The sequence below is a fragment of the Mobula birostris genome, chromosome 3 (genome assembly GCF_030028105.1).
Source record: "Mobula birostris isolate sMobBir1 chromosome 3, sMobBir1.hap1, whole genome shotgun sequence".
Classification (NCBI taxonomy): Eukaryota; Metazoa; Chordata; class Chondrichthyes; order Myliobatiformes; family Myliobatidae; genus Mobula; species Mobula birostris.
The window spans coordinates 137462527-137478278 of NC_092372.1; the positions used below are offsets into that span (position 1 = coordinate 137462527).

The following is a 15752-nucleotide window of genomic DNA, read 5'->3' on the forward strand; positions in this document are numbered from 1 at the left end:
CTGACTAGTAACTCCTGCGCGCTGCTGGTACCAAATTGTATCAGACACTGCCGTTCTTTTTGGTTCATCAGATGCGTGGAGAGGGGGAGCTTGCTACATTAGCAACAGCTTGCTTCTCCATATCGTACTGCCCAGGCTTGTATACCTAGACAGTTAGGAGGAAATATCCATGGCCAACTCTGACAGATGGAGGTCCTCACCTCACATTTTGTAGGATTCCCATTCAAGGGCATTGGTGTCTCCATACAAGCTCTGATGCAGCCAGTCGATATACTCTCCATCACATATCTATAGGAGTTTGTCAAAGCTTTAGATGTCATGCTGAATCTTCGTAAAATCCTAAGGAAGTGAAGGTGCTGCTGTGCTTTCTTTGTAAATGCACTCAGATGCTGGGCCCGGGACATGCCCTCCAGAATGATAACACCAGAGGAATTTAAAAATTGCTGACTCTTTGCAATTCTGATCCTCTGACGAAGACTGGCTCATGGACCTCTGGCTTTCTCCTCCTGAAGTCAATAATCAGTTCCTTGGTCTTGCTGACATTGAGTGAGAAGTTGTTGCTGTAGTACCACTCAGCCAGATTTTCAATCTCCCTAATATGTACTGATTTGTCACCATCTTTGCTTTGGCCTACATCAGAGCTGTGCTTAGCCTTACAGTCATAAATGTAAAGTGGGTAGAGCAGAGGGCTAAGCACACAACCTTCCAGTGCATCTGTTCTGAAGGAGGTTGTGGGGGAGATATTGTTACCAATCCGAACTGACTGGGGTCTGCAGGTGAGGAGATCGAGGATCCAATTGCAAAGGAGATATTGAGGCCAAGGTCTTGAAGCTTATTGATCAGTTTTGAGGCTTTGATGGTATTGAATACTAATCTGCAGTCAATAAAGAACCTTCTCTTGTATGTGTATATTTGTTGCCCTGAAGTTCCAGGGTTGAGTGAAGAGCCAATGAGGTGGCATCTGCTGTTGCTCTGGTGGACAAATTGGAGTGGATTGAAGTCACCTCTCAGGCAGGAGTTGACATGTTTCAACTCCAACCTCTCAAAACATTTCATCACTGTGGATGATAGACATTGAGGCAGATTACCATGCTCTTCTGAGGTACTGGTATAGGTGAAGCCTGCTGGAAGGGGGTTGCACCTCTGACTGCCGAAGTGAGAGGTTAAAGATCTCAATGAGCAGTCCAGCCAGTTGATCACCACAGGTCTTTATTACTTGGCCAGGTATCCTGTCTGGGACAGATTCTTTAAATGGGTTCACCCTCATAAAGGCTGCATATATGTCAGCCTGTTAGACTGAAATCACAGGATCAGTGGGGTCTGTCAGCGTTCGTGTTGGTTCCTCCATGCCTTGATGGTCAAAGCAAGCTTAGAAGGCATTGAGTTCATCTGGAAGCAAAGCCCTGTTGTTGCCTATGTTGCTTGATTTACCTTTATAGGAGGTAAAATCATTCAAGCCCTGCCACAACGGTTGAGCATTTTTCATTGATTCAGATTTAGTTTGGAATTGCCACTTCATATTTGAGATGGCTTTCCAGAGATCATACCTGGACCTCTTGTAACTTTCTTGGTCATCAGATTTTGAATTCCTCTGATCTGGCCCTCAGCAGACTGCAGATCTCATGGTTCATCCAGGCCTTCTGGTTGGGAAAGACTCTGACTGATCTTGCTTGGCACACTTGTCTGCAACTGTTTTAATAAAATCCATGACAGTCATGGTGCATTCATTCAGATCTGCAATGAGTCCTTGAACAGGGCCCAGTCTACTGACTTGAAGCAATCAAAAAGCCACTCCTTTGCCTCCCACAACTTGTTCTCTGGTATCCTAATCTCTGGAACTTTGCTCTTTAGCCTGTATGCCTCTATATAGATAGGAGGTGGACAGCCAAGTACAGATTTCCTGAAACATGGTCTGAGCATGGAATGGAAGGCATTCCTTATCTTAGTATGGCAGTAGTCTAGTGTGTTGAGACATCTGGTGCTACAGGTTACATACTAATGTTAACTGGGCAGGGATCTCTCCAAACAAACTTATTTGAAGTCCCTGACTATGATCTGAAATGCATCAAGATGGACTGTTTCTTGTTTAGAGGTGGCATCATGCAATATCTCAAGTGCTTGATTATAGCCAGCTGCTGGTGGTATGTAAACTCTGGTGAGGGTTACGGATGAAAATTCCTTAAGAAAATAGACATATGGCATTTGACCATTAGGTGTTCAAGGTCAGGTGAATGTGAGTTTGACAAAACCACCACATCAGAGCACCAATGGGATTTGATTATTATTATTTTGATTATCGCCACCTTTTGCCTTTTCCAAATGAGTAATTCGGTCCATCCTGTGAATTGAAAAGCCTTTGGGTCTGATTTCCCTGTCTGGAGTGCCGTGAGTGAGCCGTGTCTCAATTACACATAGAGCACAACAATTTCTCTTTTCCCTCCGATTCAGCAATCTTGCCTTTGAGTCCTCAACTTTGTTCTCCAGCAACTGATGCTAACAGGATGCTGGGTAGAGGTGGCCTCGTTCCTCTGTGTTTTAGCTTGGCTTGGAGCCTCCTCCTCCCCCTCTAAGCCTCACTTCCAGTCGTGGGGATAAACCTTAGTCCACTTAAAGGTGCCATACCTTCTCATGGCCATGACTAATTGCAGACTTTAAAACAATCAGTTTGAGATTCATCTTATTATGTTGGCCTTTTGAAGATCAGATTCCAAAGTCCTGGTGTGAAGGAACGACTGACTGTCTCTAACCCAGCAATCCAACTGAGTTATTTTGATCAATGGAAAATGCCTGAAAATAAGATTCAGGTAAGGAAAGTCACAAATCTCCGTCAGCAAGCACTGGCAGTTTTGTAAATACCTTATTCAGGAAAAAAAGCTGGAATATCTTGCAGGCTACTAATGAAAGAAAAGAATTCATTTATCTTAATTTTAGAAGACTTTAAAGCATTTGGCCTCAGATTAAGTCGTTTGAAGTATGGTTACTGTGGAATTGTAGAAAATTTGGCAACCACCAATGCACAGCAAAATCACATTGCTACTCGTGGGATAAGGAAATAGATTCAATACTGGAAAACACACCATACCGGGACTTGCACAGAAAATGCTGCTGGGGGATCCAATGCCATTTTCACTTAGGCTTGTGGAGAAATGATTTTCATGCAGAAAACAATGTCCAATGGACCATGGAAGAAAGTGGTGCAATTGCTAGACCTGTATATGTACAATATTTTGCCACGGCAGGATCATTTAAGTAGTTCCTGTCAATGAAAACTAAAAGGCGGAACATGTTCAGGGGATTTGGAACTTCTATTGGTAAGAGCTGTGGATGGGTCACATGATGACAGCAAACTGTGGACTCCCCAGGTAGCATTGAAGCAGCAGGTTCACATCTGCCTTCTATTAGGTTGTGTGGTCACAGTCAAGTGCCTAATGCTTCCTTCTAATGTTTACACTTTAGTGTTCCAGCAGCAGCCTTGAACATGTGCTCTATGTCAAAGACAAGTGTGCCCCCATAATATCTTTCAGGGTCTCCCCCAACCAGAAGCCCTGGATGAACTATGAGATCCGCAATCTGCTGAGGGCCAGGTCAGTGGTGTTCAGGTCTGGCGACCAGGTAAAATACAAGAGGTCCAGGTATGACCTCCAGAAAGCCTTTTCATATGAGTGGCAATTCCAGACCAAACTTGAATCACTGAAGAATGCTCGACAGCTGGTAGCAGGGTTTGAATGCTGCCACCTCTTACAAAAGTGAAACCAACCATCATAAGTGGCAATAAGGTTTCACTTCCAGATGAGCTCGCTTTGACTGTCAAGACATGGAGACACCATCACAAACTCTCACAGCATTCAACGACTGTGATTTCAGTCTCTGAGGCCAACATAAGAGCATCTTTCAGGAGGGTGAACCCAGGGAAAGCATCTGGCCCAACAGGGTATCTGGCCAAGTACAAGAGATCTGTGCTGAGCAACTGGCTGGAGTGTCACTGATACCTTAATCTCTCACTTCAGCAGTCAGAGGTGCCCACCTGCTTCAAGCAGGCTTCAATTATACCAGTGCCTAAGAAAAACGTGGGACTGTGTTTGGCTGTTCACCTGAGATCTGCTGCAAGCTCTCGTCCCGGTTCATTGGTCCTTTTAAGGTTATCAATCACATCAGCTTTTACCATCTCCAGCTGCCACCGTCCCACAGGATCGCACCTACCTTCCATGTGTCCTGCCTCAAGCCTGTTGACCATGGAGCACTCAACCCACCTAAACCTGCTCCTCCGGAACTAACAATGGTGGAAGGTGGTCCAATGTACACAAGTCACCGGTTGATGGATCCACTTCACCATGGATGGTGTGTGTAGTACCTGGTCTGGAGGAGAGGTCTTGGGTGCCGTCCAGTTTCATCTTGGACCAATCACTCATTGAGGAGTTCCACCAGATCCATCCTGATTGCCCTGGGCCTTCAGGTGCTGGCTGTAGGAGAGGGGATTCTGTCAGGCCTGCACAGGCAGGTATCTTCCAGTCTGCACTCAGCTAGCAGGATTCACCTGACATGCGTTTCCAACTCATCGCCTGTGGCTTGTTCACCCATTGAACCAGCTAGCCTCAACCAGTTCTTACTTGCCTTCAGTTACCTTGTTGTCAGTTGTGTTCAGTATCTGTTCTCTCTTGCCTTCTGGTCTTCTGGTTATTTTGTAGTTGATTACTTCAGTTATCACTCACTGCTAAATCATCCCTGCTGCTCTGTGTTTGGGTCAAGCCTCCTCTACATTTCCTGACAACAGCCACTCTACCACAGATAAATATTCCTATTAGAATGCACATGAACTTTAATAATTGGAGCCATGGACGAACCACGCCCATTGTATTTTTGCTTTGTAAGATTTCAGAACAGTCCACGGACACTACTTCACCGTTCCTGCTTTGCATTTTTAATCTTTTTATTGTAACTTATTATTTTTTATGTCTTGCACTGTACGCCTGCCACAGAACAACAAATTTCATTATACTTGTCAGTGATAATAAACTTGATGCTGATTGTGAGATCTTGAAACATTTTTACCTGTAAATTGTTAGATGTTGGAGAAGATTATGAAATAAGATTTTTACCTAAGACTAGTTTCTAGGTTATCAGAAAGACTTTAAAGTATTTTTTGTAAATGTCAAGCAAGCAGTTTTTTAAACTGAACATTTAAGAAACTTGATGATACTTGTGAAACCATGGTTGTATTATGAATCTAAAGAGTGGAACTAAAACTGGCCTGAATTTCCTCAATTAGTTATTTTGCCTAACATTGATACAGCCCAATCAATCACAGGCAAAACCCTCCCCATCGCTGAGGACATTTACAAGAAGTGCTGCCACAAGAAAGCAGCATCCATCATCAAGGATCCCCACCATCTGGGCCATGCTGTCTTCTTGCTGGTACCATCAGACAGGAGTTATAGGAGCCCTAAGTCCCATAACTTCATTCACCTCAACGCGGAGCTGACTCTACAACATACAGACTCACTTTCAGGGACTCTACAACTCAGTATTATTTGGAAAAGAGTACAGTCAAAGTTTCGGCCTGAAACGCTGACTGTACTCTTTTCCATAGATGCTGCCTGGCCTGATGAGTTCTTCTAGCATTTTGTGTGTTGCTTGGATTACCAGCATCTGCAGATTTTCTCTTGATTGTACTCAGTATTACTCTTTTTCTTTGCACAATTTATCTTCTTTTGCACGTTGGTTGTTTGTTAGTCTTTTGTGATTTAGTTTTTCTTAATTTATCTCTTTTCCTGTAAATACCTGCAAGTAAAAGAATCTCAAGGTAGTATATGGTGACACTGAACTTCGGAATACCAATAATTTCAGCAACTGTTAGTCAACTTTTTCCTTGAAGTAGGCCTTTGATGTTTCTCAGCAGAAAGGTACTTACCTTAATTATACTGAAAGTGAAAACCAAACAGTTACTGAAGAATAGAGTTCTTAAAGCAAAGTCAGCCTACTGGCTCTTTAAGTGAGCAATGTCGTGTTAATTTGAGCCCTCCCAAAATTCTGAGGTTGTACCCTAGCTCAGAAGAAGTTCCAGCATCAGATACACTTATATTTGCTTTGTTGGGTCCCAATTAAGCAATGTTTTGCTTTTAAAATATATTTCCTTGTAATTAAAGTTCTTCACACCCTCATTTCTCCATGTGTCTCTCATCTGTCCAAATGCTTTAAGCATCCAATTCTAAGTTCAAAGTACATTTATTATCAAAGTATGTATACATTATGCAATCTTGAAATTCGTCTCCTTATAGACAACCACAAATCAAAGAAACTCAAATGAACCCACATAAAAGGACAGTCAAACACCCAGTGTGCAGAGGAGGGAGAAAAAAGTAAGCAAATAGCATTCAGAACAAGAGTGAGTCCATAGACACGAAGTGTAGAGGAGGCCACAGCTTCGGCTTCAGTTCAGCGCAGAGCCGAGTAAATGTTGCTGAGCCCACAGACACAAAGCCCAGAGCAGGCCACAGCCTCAGCTTAGTTCTGATTAATTATTCATCCCTGGTATTCACCATTATCATATTGGAAGCCATGCCTTCTCCAGACTAGATTTGCATTCTAGAATTCCTTCTCTAATTTTTTGCACTTCTGTAAACCCATGAGCCTTGGTGTCTTAGTTTGTTCCTATGAAATGAATCGGAATACTTTACTAGGTTAAATGTTCCATAGAAATGAAGGTGGTTGTTGTTGAGAGGTCAAACCTCCAAGACAAGAAAGATAAGAATTTAGAGATGTGATTAAGCTCAGAGATTTTATTTCAAAGTGCAAATGTGGAATTACCTCACAATCTGGCCTTTGCAATTCAATCCATGCTCAAAATTTAGCTTCCAATAATTTCAGCTTAAATGCCCAGTCCATTGTATCTCGGGATCTTTCTTTAAGTCATATTGGGACATCAACACTTCCATGTTATTAGAAATGTGCAGATGTTTTGTATAACAATTGCAGTTAGTTTAATTAAAATTTTAAGATTTATTTATAGCATTAAAAATATCTTACTGTGGAGGACTTCCAGATGCTGCAGTGTAATTGTGGCAATCAAGCTTAGTTGACTGCATTTGGACTGCTTGACCAATGCCTGAAAGTTTAAACTAAGCCTGGACTTGAGAGCAGAAAATAGGTTGACATGGAACTACACTATTTTGGGACAAATAATCAGAATCGGAACCAGGTTTATTATCAATGGCATGTGTCGTGAAATTTGTTAAATTAACAGCAGCAGCTCAATGCAATATATAATATAGAAGAAAAATAAATAAATAAATCAATTACAGTATAAGTATATTGAATAAATTAAAAATCTTACAAAAACCGAAATAATATATATTAAAAAATTAGCAAGTGCTCATGGGTTCAATGTCCATTTAGGAATCGGATGGCAGAGGGGAAGAAGCTGTTCCTGAATCGCTGAGTGTGTGCCTTCGGGCTTCTATACCTCCTGCCGGATGGTAACAATGAGAAAAGGGAATGCCCTGGGTGCTGGGGGTCCTTAATAGAACCCAGGATGGAACCAACTAAATTTATGACCCTCTGCAGCTTCTTTTGGTCCTGTGCAGTAGCCCCTCCGTACCAGACAATGATGCAGCCTGTCTGAATGCTCTCCATGGTACATCTATAGAAGTTTCTGAATGTTTTTGTTGAGGTAAATCACTTCAAACTCCTAATGAAGTATAGTTGCTGTCTTGCCTTCGTTATAGCTGCACCAATATGTTGAGACCAGGTTAGGTCCTCTGAGATTTTAACACCCAGGAACTTGAAACTGCTCACTCTCTCTACTTCTGATCCCTCTATGAGGATTGGTATGTGTGCCTTCGTCTTACCCTTCCTGAAGTCCACAATCAGCTCTTCTGTCTTACTGACATTGAGTGCAAGGTTGTTGTTGTGATACCATTCCACTAGTTGGCATATCTCACTCCTGTACGCCCTGTCATCACCACCTGAGATTCTACCAACAATGGTTATATCATCAGCAAATTTATAGATGGTATTTAAGCTATGCCTAGCCACACAGTCATGGGTATAGAGAGAGTAGAGCAGTGGGCTAAGCACACACCCCTGAGATGCACCAGTGTTGATCGTAAGTGAGGATGAGATATTATCACCAATTCACACAGATTGTGGTCTTCCAGTTATTGTAGAGGGAGGTACAGAGGTCTAGGCAGAAAATGCTGGGAATACATAGCACTCTGACACCATTTGTGGGAAGAGAAACAGAGTTAATGATTGAGTTCAGAGACTGTTGACTAAATGATTAGAGGATGTAGCTGTGAGAGTAGTAAAGATAATTGAGGTTAAAGGAGAGGTGACGCCACTGGTTCGTTTGAAAACGAGCAGAAATTTTAAAATCTAGGCATTGTTCTATAAGGAGACAATGTCAGTCAGTGATCACATTATCTATTTTTTTTGTGATAGCAGCATCTATTGCTCTTGTAAGGTCTGTGGGGTGACTTCAGATTCAGCCAAAAGATTCTCAAAACCAGTTTTATGATGATATGTTTTGTGTGGACATTGTTACTAAGGCTATTGCAAATTGAATTTTAATTCCATAGTTGACATAGTGGAATGTGAACTTATTTTGTTGGTTTATTAATCACAATGTAATAGAGCAATACAGTCCTTCAGCCCAATGAGTCCATGGCAACCATGATGCCCACCCAACTCGCCCTAATTTCCTGCATTTGGCCCATATCCTGTTTGTCCCGTGTTTCTTGTGATATCATTCTGGAGGAACTTTGTATCATTTTTAATGCATGCATTTCTAAATGACAATAAACAAGGACTGAGAGTCCTCATAGCCTAATCTAATCTAATATCCCTCAAAGCCCCACCCTTTAATGTACCTATCCAAGTGATACAGTTATACCTGCTGCAACCACTTCCTTTGTCATTTCATTCCATACACTCACCATGCTCTGTGTCAAAAGGTTGCCTCACAGATCTCTTTTACATATTTCCTCTTGCACCTAAATCTTTGCCACCTGGGTTTGGACTCTCCTACCCTGAAGAAATTACTGTTGTTGATCACCTTATAACTTTAAACATTTAGACATTTGAATAAGGTTGCCCCTCATTCTCCTATTTTCCTAGGAATAAAGACCTGTAGTGGCCACACTGCACTACAACTAGGGCCTCCTAGTTTTGCAACATCGGCATAAATCTTTTCTGCACCCTTTTCAGTTTAACCTTATCTTTCCTATAATGGTCACCAAAATTGTACACTGTACTTGAAGTGTGGCCTCACCATTGACTTAAGCAACTGCCACATAGTATCCAAACTCTCAGACTTAATACACTGACTGATGAATTCATCCTTTTTTTTCACCTCCCTATGTGCATAGTTTGATGAACCATGGTTCAACCGGCTATGCACAAGTACTCCAAGGTGCCTCTGTTCCAATACACTCCCTAGTGCTTTACTATTCATAGTGTAAGCCACATTCTGGTTTGACTTTACAAATTACGTCACCTCACATTTACCTGCATTGAATTTCATTTGCTACTCCTTTGTCCACTTTCCTAAGTGATCAAGATCCCCTTGTAATCGACAATAAACTTTTTCACTGTTGGCAACACCTCCTAATTTCATGTCATCCATAAACTTCCTGATTTTGCATCCAAATCATTGATATAAATAATAAATAACAAGGGTGAAACCACCAACTCCTATGGCACACCACTAGTCATCAGCCTCTATTCTGAGGACTAGCCTTCAACCACCACTCTCTGTTTCCTACCTCTGAGCCAATTTTGAATCCACCTTACTTGCTTTACCTGGATTCCGTGTGAGGCCTTCCAGAGCAGCCTACTATGTAGAACTGTGTTGAAGGCCTGGGTGAAATCCAAATAGATAACACCTGCTGTCCTTCCCTCATCTACCTTTGTGGTTACTTCTTCAAAAAACTGTCCAAGTTTTGTCAAGAATGAATTGGCACGCACAATGCAAAGCTGACCCCTCGTAATCGACTGTCTATCTAAATGCTGGCAGATAATGTCCCTCAGAATTCTCTCCAGCATTTTCCCCACTTCTGAAGTCAGGGTGACTGGCCTGTAGTTTCCTCACTTGTCTTTGCTACCCTTTTTAAACAATGGAACAACATTAGCCATCTTCTTTTCTTCAAGAACTTCACCTAACATTAGTCCAGTAATTTATACTCTGAACCATGACAATAACCCATTATTTCTGAATTGCTTTATTATTGTCGAAGGTACTGAGGTACAATGAGAAACTTTGCTTTTCAAGTATTCATACAGATCATTTCAGTAGGTCAAGGTAGTACAATGTAAAAACAATAACAAATGCAGAATATAGTCTTACAGATTAATTACCATGCAGGCAGACAAAGAAATGCAAAGCCATGACAAGGTAGATTGTGAGGTTTAGAGTCATCTTATGATACAAGAGATCCATTCAATAGTCTTGTAAGAGTGATCTGGAAGTTGTCCTTGAGCCCAGAAATATATGCTTTTCTGCTTTTGCCCAATGGGGTGAGTGAGGAAGTGAGAATATCTTGCTTTATTGAGACAGTGAGAAATATTGACAAAATCTCTGGAGTGGAAGCTGGTTTTCATGATATGTTAAGCTTCGTCCACAAGTCTCTGGAGTTTCACTTTCATAGGGTGCTGGGTGCCTTCCCATATACTTACAGAAACAGAAGGTCATAAACTCTATTTTCTTAGATGCAAGATAATCTTTTGGGTCATCAGTGAAGTTAATTTTTTGCAGGGGGACTTTGAGGATATCCTCACTGTGTTTTGCTGTGCTGGAAATCTCTTGTCAGCATAGATCTCCCTTTGAGTTGTAGTCCTTTAATTGCTGTCTCAATTGCAAGCTGCCATTGTAGAGAAGAATCATTCGTGTGAATAAATGTCTTCTTCAGGCACCTCTTGCGGTTGCCACAGTGATAAACATATAGTGAGGTCAGAGCACCAAACAAAGGAAAACAATACAAAAGTAGTGAAAAGAAGAATGCCAGGTAGTACCTGTACTTCTGTGCAAATAATTTATCAATGGAATAATAACTGAGATCTCACATTATGAGAACTGGCCTGCAATGGTGGTTAGCATAATGTTTAGAATTAATGAAGAGTGAATAAATTTGCTGAATGTGTTGGACGAAGCCAGGAGGAAGTGATCACAACCGAAATTTTAATTGATATATCTGAGTATTGGGAATAAACTAAGAATGTGAATATTTTATATATGTTCAGTTGCTAAAAGGGAGTGGATTACTTCAGAGTTCCAATTCTCTGCATTTCTTTTTTTTAATGCCAATGACTTGTTAACAAACTTTCACTTTTTTTTGCAGAGCATGGGCAAAACTCAAGAATCCGTGAAGGAAGGAGCCTTGATCATTGAAACATTAATAAAGCAGCGAAGTCCTGTTCTAACGGGGCAGCTCCTTGTGGTATGAAGGCTTATAAAAGTCATAAGTAGATGCTGTGATATCTGAAGGAACATACTGCCCTCTGATGATGACGATGAAAAGCTACACATATCCTCTCTCTTATTTTATCATGAAATCCAGCTTTGAATGGCAGAAAGTAATTAAGTCACTAAAAGCAATAAAGCAGAAACAACTTAATTGTCATGTCTCACATTGTTCTTCAGAAGAATCTGACTATTGATACTCCTTTTAAGAATCTTGAGGTTCTGCTCTCACTTTACAAATGTTTACTTACTATTCAGCCCTTCTAGTCCATGCTGTCTCACATGAGCCATCCCAATGATCCTGTTCTACATTGGAGCAAAACATATAATTTTCCCTCATATATTCATCAACACCCTTTTGATTCTTTTACCACTTCCAAACATTTAGAGGTAATTTACAGAAGTCTATTAACCTAACAGCCAGCACATGGTTGGAATTTTGGAAATTTGAGCATATGAACGAAAGCCATTTTAGTCATGGACTGAAAATTTAAATTCCACTTAGACAGTATGAAATGTCCCAGGAGCAGTGAGGTTACCACTCCTCCTTTAAGAGAACAAAACCTAGAAAAGAAACCTCCACCATTTCAGAATGAAAAGTCCATCAGCTCTAGCTGTTCTCCTGGACTTCAGTCAAGCATTACATTATTGAGGTGCAGAAACAAAGATTTATGTAAACTCAGTTCATTTGGATTTTAAAATCCTGCAATTTGCAAAATCTCATTCAGATTTTTACAGAAGAGGGAGTTTTTCATTATTGTTCTAATTGGATAATTTAAAGCAGTAAGAAAATAATAAAATAATTGTATTTTGTAAATGAAAGGCTTGTCTGTGATTGATGTCAACCAGTGTTAACAGTACTGTACCTGCATTCTATATGTTGGAAATTTACTAAAACAAGCAGTCACAAGACTTTCATTTCTACCAGGTGCAGACTGAAGCTGTAGTCTGATGAAATTTGGGGAAGGGAGGGGTGGAAATGATGGGGTGGGTGGAGGTATAAAACTGAGGTGCACGGGAACTTCTCACTGAGGTAGCAAACCTCAAAAATTCTGTACTCCAGAAGATTGTGGGACTAGATCATCATATGTATTTAGGAAGCAGTAGACAAAGTGAGGATTATGGAGTACTGACGCAAAAGAGGAGATAGGGCCTAGGGTAGAGTGGTCATGACCATTACTGAGTGGTGGGGCAGGCTTGTTTGGCCGAATGGCTTACTCCTGATCCAATTTCCTTATGTTTTGACCACACTAGAACCTGGTATCCTCTTGGTGTGTGGTTGTATTCTTATTGTCAGTATTGCCTTGGTGTTGTTTTACCTCAGCTGATAATATTACTGTTGTACAAATGATGCACATATGCAACTCCCCCTTCAACTTTGTTTTGCTCTATTTTCATTTTTGTTTTTTTTATCTTGCATACCGGCACCAAAACAGACGCGAGTGCTTGGTCTTTTGCTGCCTGGACAGGACTAGATGGAAGAGCCGAGAAAATCTGCAAAAGATAGTATAAAAACACAGGAAAATATGAAAGGAACAAAATTTGAGGAAAATATCTAAACAGTGGGGAGAAAACATTGGTGTAGGAGGATGATGATGGCAATTGTTCAACAAAGAATAAGATTCACACAGGAGTGTTAAAGTTAATCAACCAGGAACCAAGGTGGGTTGGTAAGCATGCAGATGATAGATGTGTGTTCCAAACGAGAATGGAAATCCATGTAAGTATTGGAGACCAGACCCTGCTACATTTAATTTAATCATTCATGAAAGAACCTTTCCATTGATATGCCAGTTAATCAGATAATTTTATTCTATTTATATTTTCTGTTTTTTAAATACAACATTCAGTAGAAAGTACTCAGATTTTCATATGAATTTGCCTGGATGAGGGCAGCATAACTAAGACTAGATAGGAGGTGGTGAAGAATTGGTGAAATTGGACAAAAATCAACAACAAAAAGTACTAAACAGAAGAGGTAAGGGTGGAATGCTTCTCTGTGGAATGCTTTTTGAATGCCTCAGAAAGCTGGGGAGGTTGAACATGGAAACAAAATAAGGCAGGAATGAAAGAAAAGAGCTGGAACCACCTTAGTTTGATAGCCTTTGATAGTGTCATTTAAATTATAAACATCTAAATATTTAAATGTGAGATTTATTTGATTTATGGTGTTACGTACCCCGTAACTGGGTTGCCAAACCAGCAGAAATGGATCACTCAGTTGGAGTCTGGGTTACTAGAACTAAGAAAGTTTTATTAAAGTAACAAGCAACACAGTACTCTAATCAAAAGGATAATAAATGCAACAGTTCAGCAATGATAAACATACATGTACACAGAATTAAGATAACAGGATCAATCAAGCTCTATCGTTGTCTAGGGGTAAATGACCAGTTTCAAAGTGACGCAAAGTTCAGTTCAATTTAGTTCAGTTCAGTTCGCAGTAATCGCTGCCGTGGCAATGGACAATGGGGGGAAGGAGCGAGGGAGAAAAACGAATGAATATTCAAGGCTTCCACACAGACCTTCGCAGTCAGCTTTCGGGTGAGTCCTTTGTGATGTCATCTGAGGTCACCGACCGTGACCCCCTCCGTTTCCAGATACGATCGTTTCTCTGCAGTGAACCCGGCACCCAGGCAAGGGTGGACACACACCAGGTTCCCGCCGATCGTGCCTTTCCACCCTGTGCGTCTATGGCCCAGTACTTCCCACCGACTTGTGAGAGACGCACCGCTTCCAGGGTCTTGTTACCTCGGGTGTGGTGTGTGTCCTGCCTTAGCGAACGTGTCCCTTTTTATCCCCCTGCTGGGGTATCGCCTGTCCATCACTTCAAACAGTTCAGGGTTCAAAGGGGGAGCCGATCTTGACAGCTCTCCTTCCCCTTCATTACACAGCTCCAAATGCTGCTCCATTGTTTTACTTATCTCTCTCTCTCCTGAAGACAGGTGGCAGACCAACTGCTGATCCCACTGGTGCCAGCACAGGACAGCTACATCTCAATCTTTGTGTATTCTTGTCACAATGGATAATCCTGCTGCATAAAATATCAGCAGAAGTGAGTGCTGTTGCTATTACTAGGGAGGTGGTGCTTGGGAAACTGCGTCGGAAGATAGATAAGTCACCTGGACCAGATGTACTACACCCTAGTGTTCTGAACAAGGTAGCTGAAAAGATTGTGGAAGCATTAGTATTGATTGTTCAATAATCAATAGATTCTGACATGGTTCCAGAGGATGGAAAATTTCAAATGGCACTCCACTCTTCAGGATGGAAGGGAGACAGAAGAAAGGAAATTATAGGCCAGTTAGCTTGACCTCAGTGGTCTGGAAGATGTTGGAGTCAATTGTTAAGGATGTGATTTTGGGATATTTGGAAGCACATGATAAAATTGGTCAAAGTCAGCATGGTTTCCTGAAAGGAAAATCCTACCTGACAAATCTATTGGAATTCTTTGAAGAAATAACATGCAGGATAGACAAAGGAAAATTGGTGGATGTTGTTTACTTGGATTTTCAGAAGGCCTTGGACAAGGTGCCACACATGAGGCCGAAAGTAAAGATAAGAGCCCATAGTATTACAGGAAAGATACTAACATAGGTAGTGGCTTGGCTGATTGGCAGTAGGCAAAGAGTGGGAAGAAAGGGATCATGTTCCGATTGGCTGCCAGTAACTATTGCTGTTGAGCAAGGGCCAGCTTCTTTTTGTGTTTTACATCAGTGATTTGGATGATGAAATTGATGACTTTGTGGCCAAGTTTGTGGACGATACGAAGAAAGATGGGGGTGCTGGTAGTGTTGAGGAAGCAGAGAGGCTGCAGAAGGGTTAGAACAGATTAGGAGAATGGGCAAAGAGGTGGCAGATGGAGTTCAGTGTTGGGAAGTCTATGGTCATGTACTTTAGAAGGAATAAAAACATAGACTTTTTTCTAAGGGAGAAAATTCAAAAATCAGAGGATAAAAGGGGTTTGGGAGTCCTCATACAGGATTCCCTAAAGGTTAATTTGCAAGTTGAGTAGTGCTGAGGAAGGTAAGTGCAATGTTAACATTCATTTCAAGAGGACTAGAATATAAAAACAAGGATGTAATTCTCAGGCTGTACAAGGCACTGATGAGGCCTCATTTAGTGTAATGTGAATAGCTTTGAGCCCCTTATTTAAGAAAGGATATGCTGACATTGGGGAGGGTTTGCAGGAGGTTTATGAGAATGACTTCAGGAATGAAAGGGTTATTTACATAAACAACGATTGAAAGCTCTGGGCCTGTACTCGCTGAAACTTAGAAGAACGAGGGGAGATCTCAAT

The 15752-nt window shown here is 41.2% G+C and overlaps 1 protein-coding gene across 4 annotated transcripts in view; it reads left to right on the forward strand.

The window, feature by feature from the left end:
• The window catches only part of crppa (CDP-L-ribitol pyrophosphorylase A), a 312877-nt gene extending 300646 nt beyond the window's left edge, over positions 1 to 12231 (forward strand). For 3 of the 4 annotated variants that reach the window (XM_072251970.1, XM_072251974.1, XM_072251975.1), the window contains one exon: positions 11331 to 12231. In XM_072251970.1, coding sequence (XP_072108071.1) covers positions 11331 to 11435 — 105 coding nt within the window. In that variant the 3' untranslated portion in view covers positions 11436 to 12231. The remainder of the gene's footprint in view (positions 1 to 11330) is intronic. The other variant, XM_072251973.1, reaches the window with a different exon arrangement.
• Positions 12232 to 15752: the final 3521 nt, after the last annotated feature.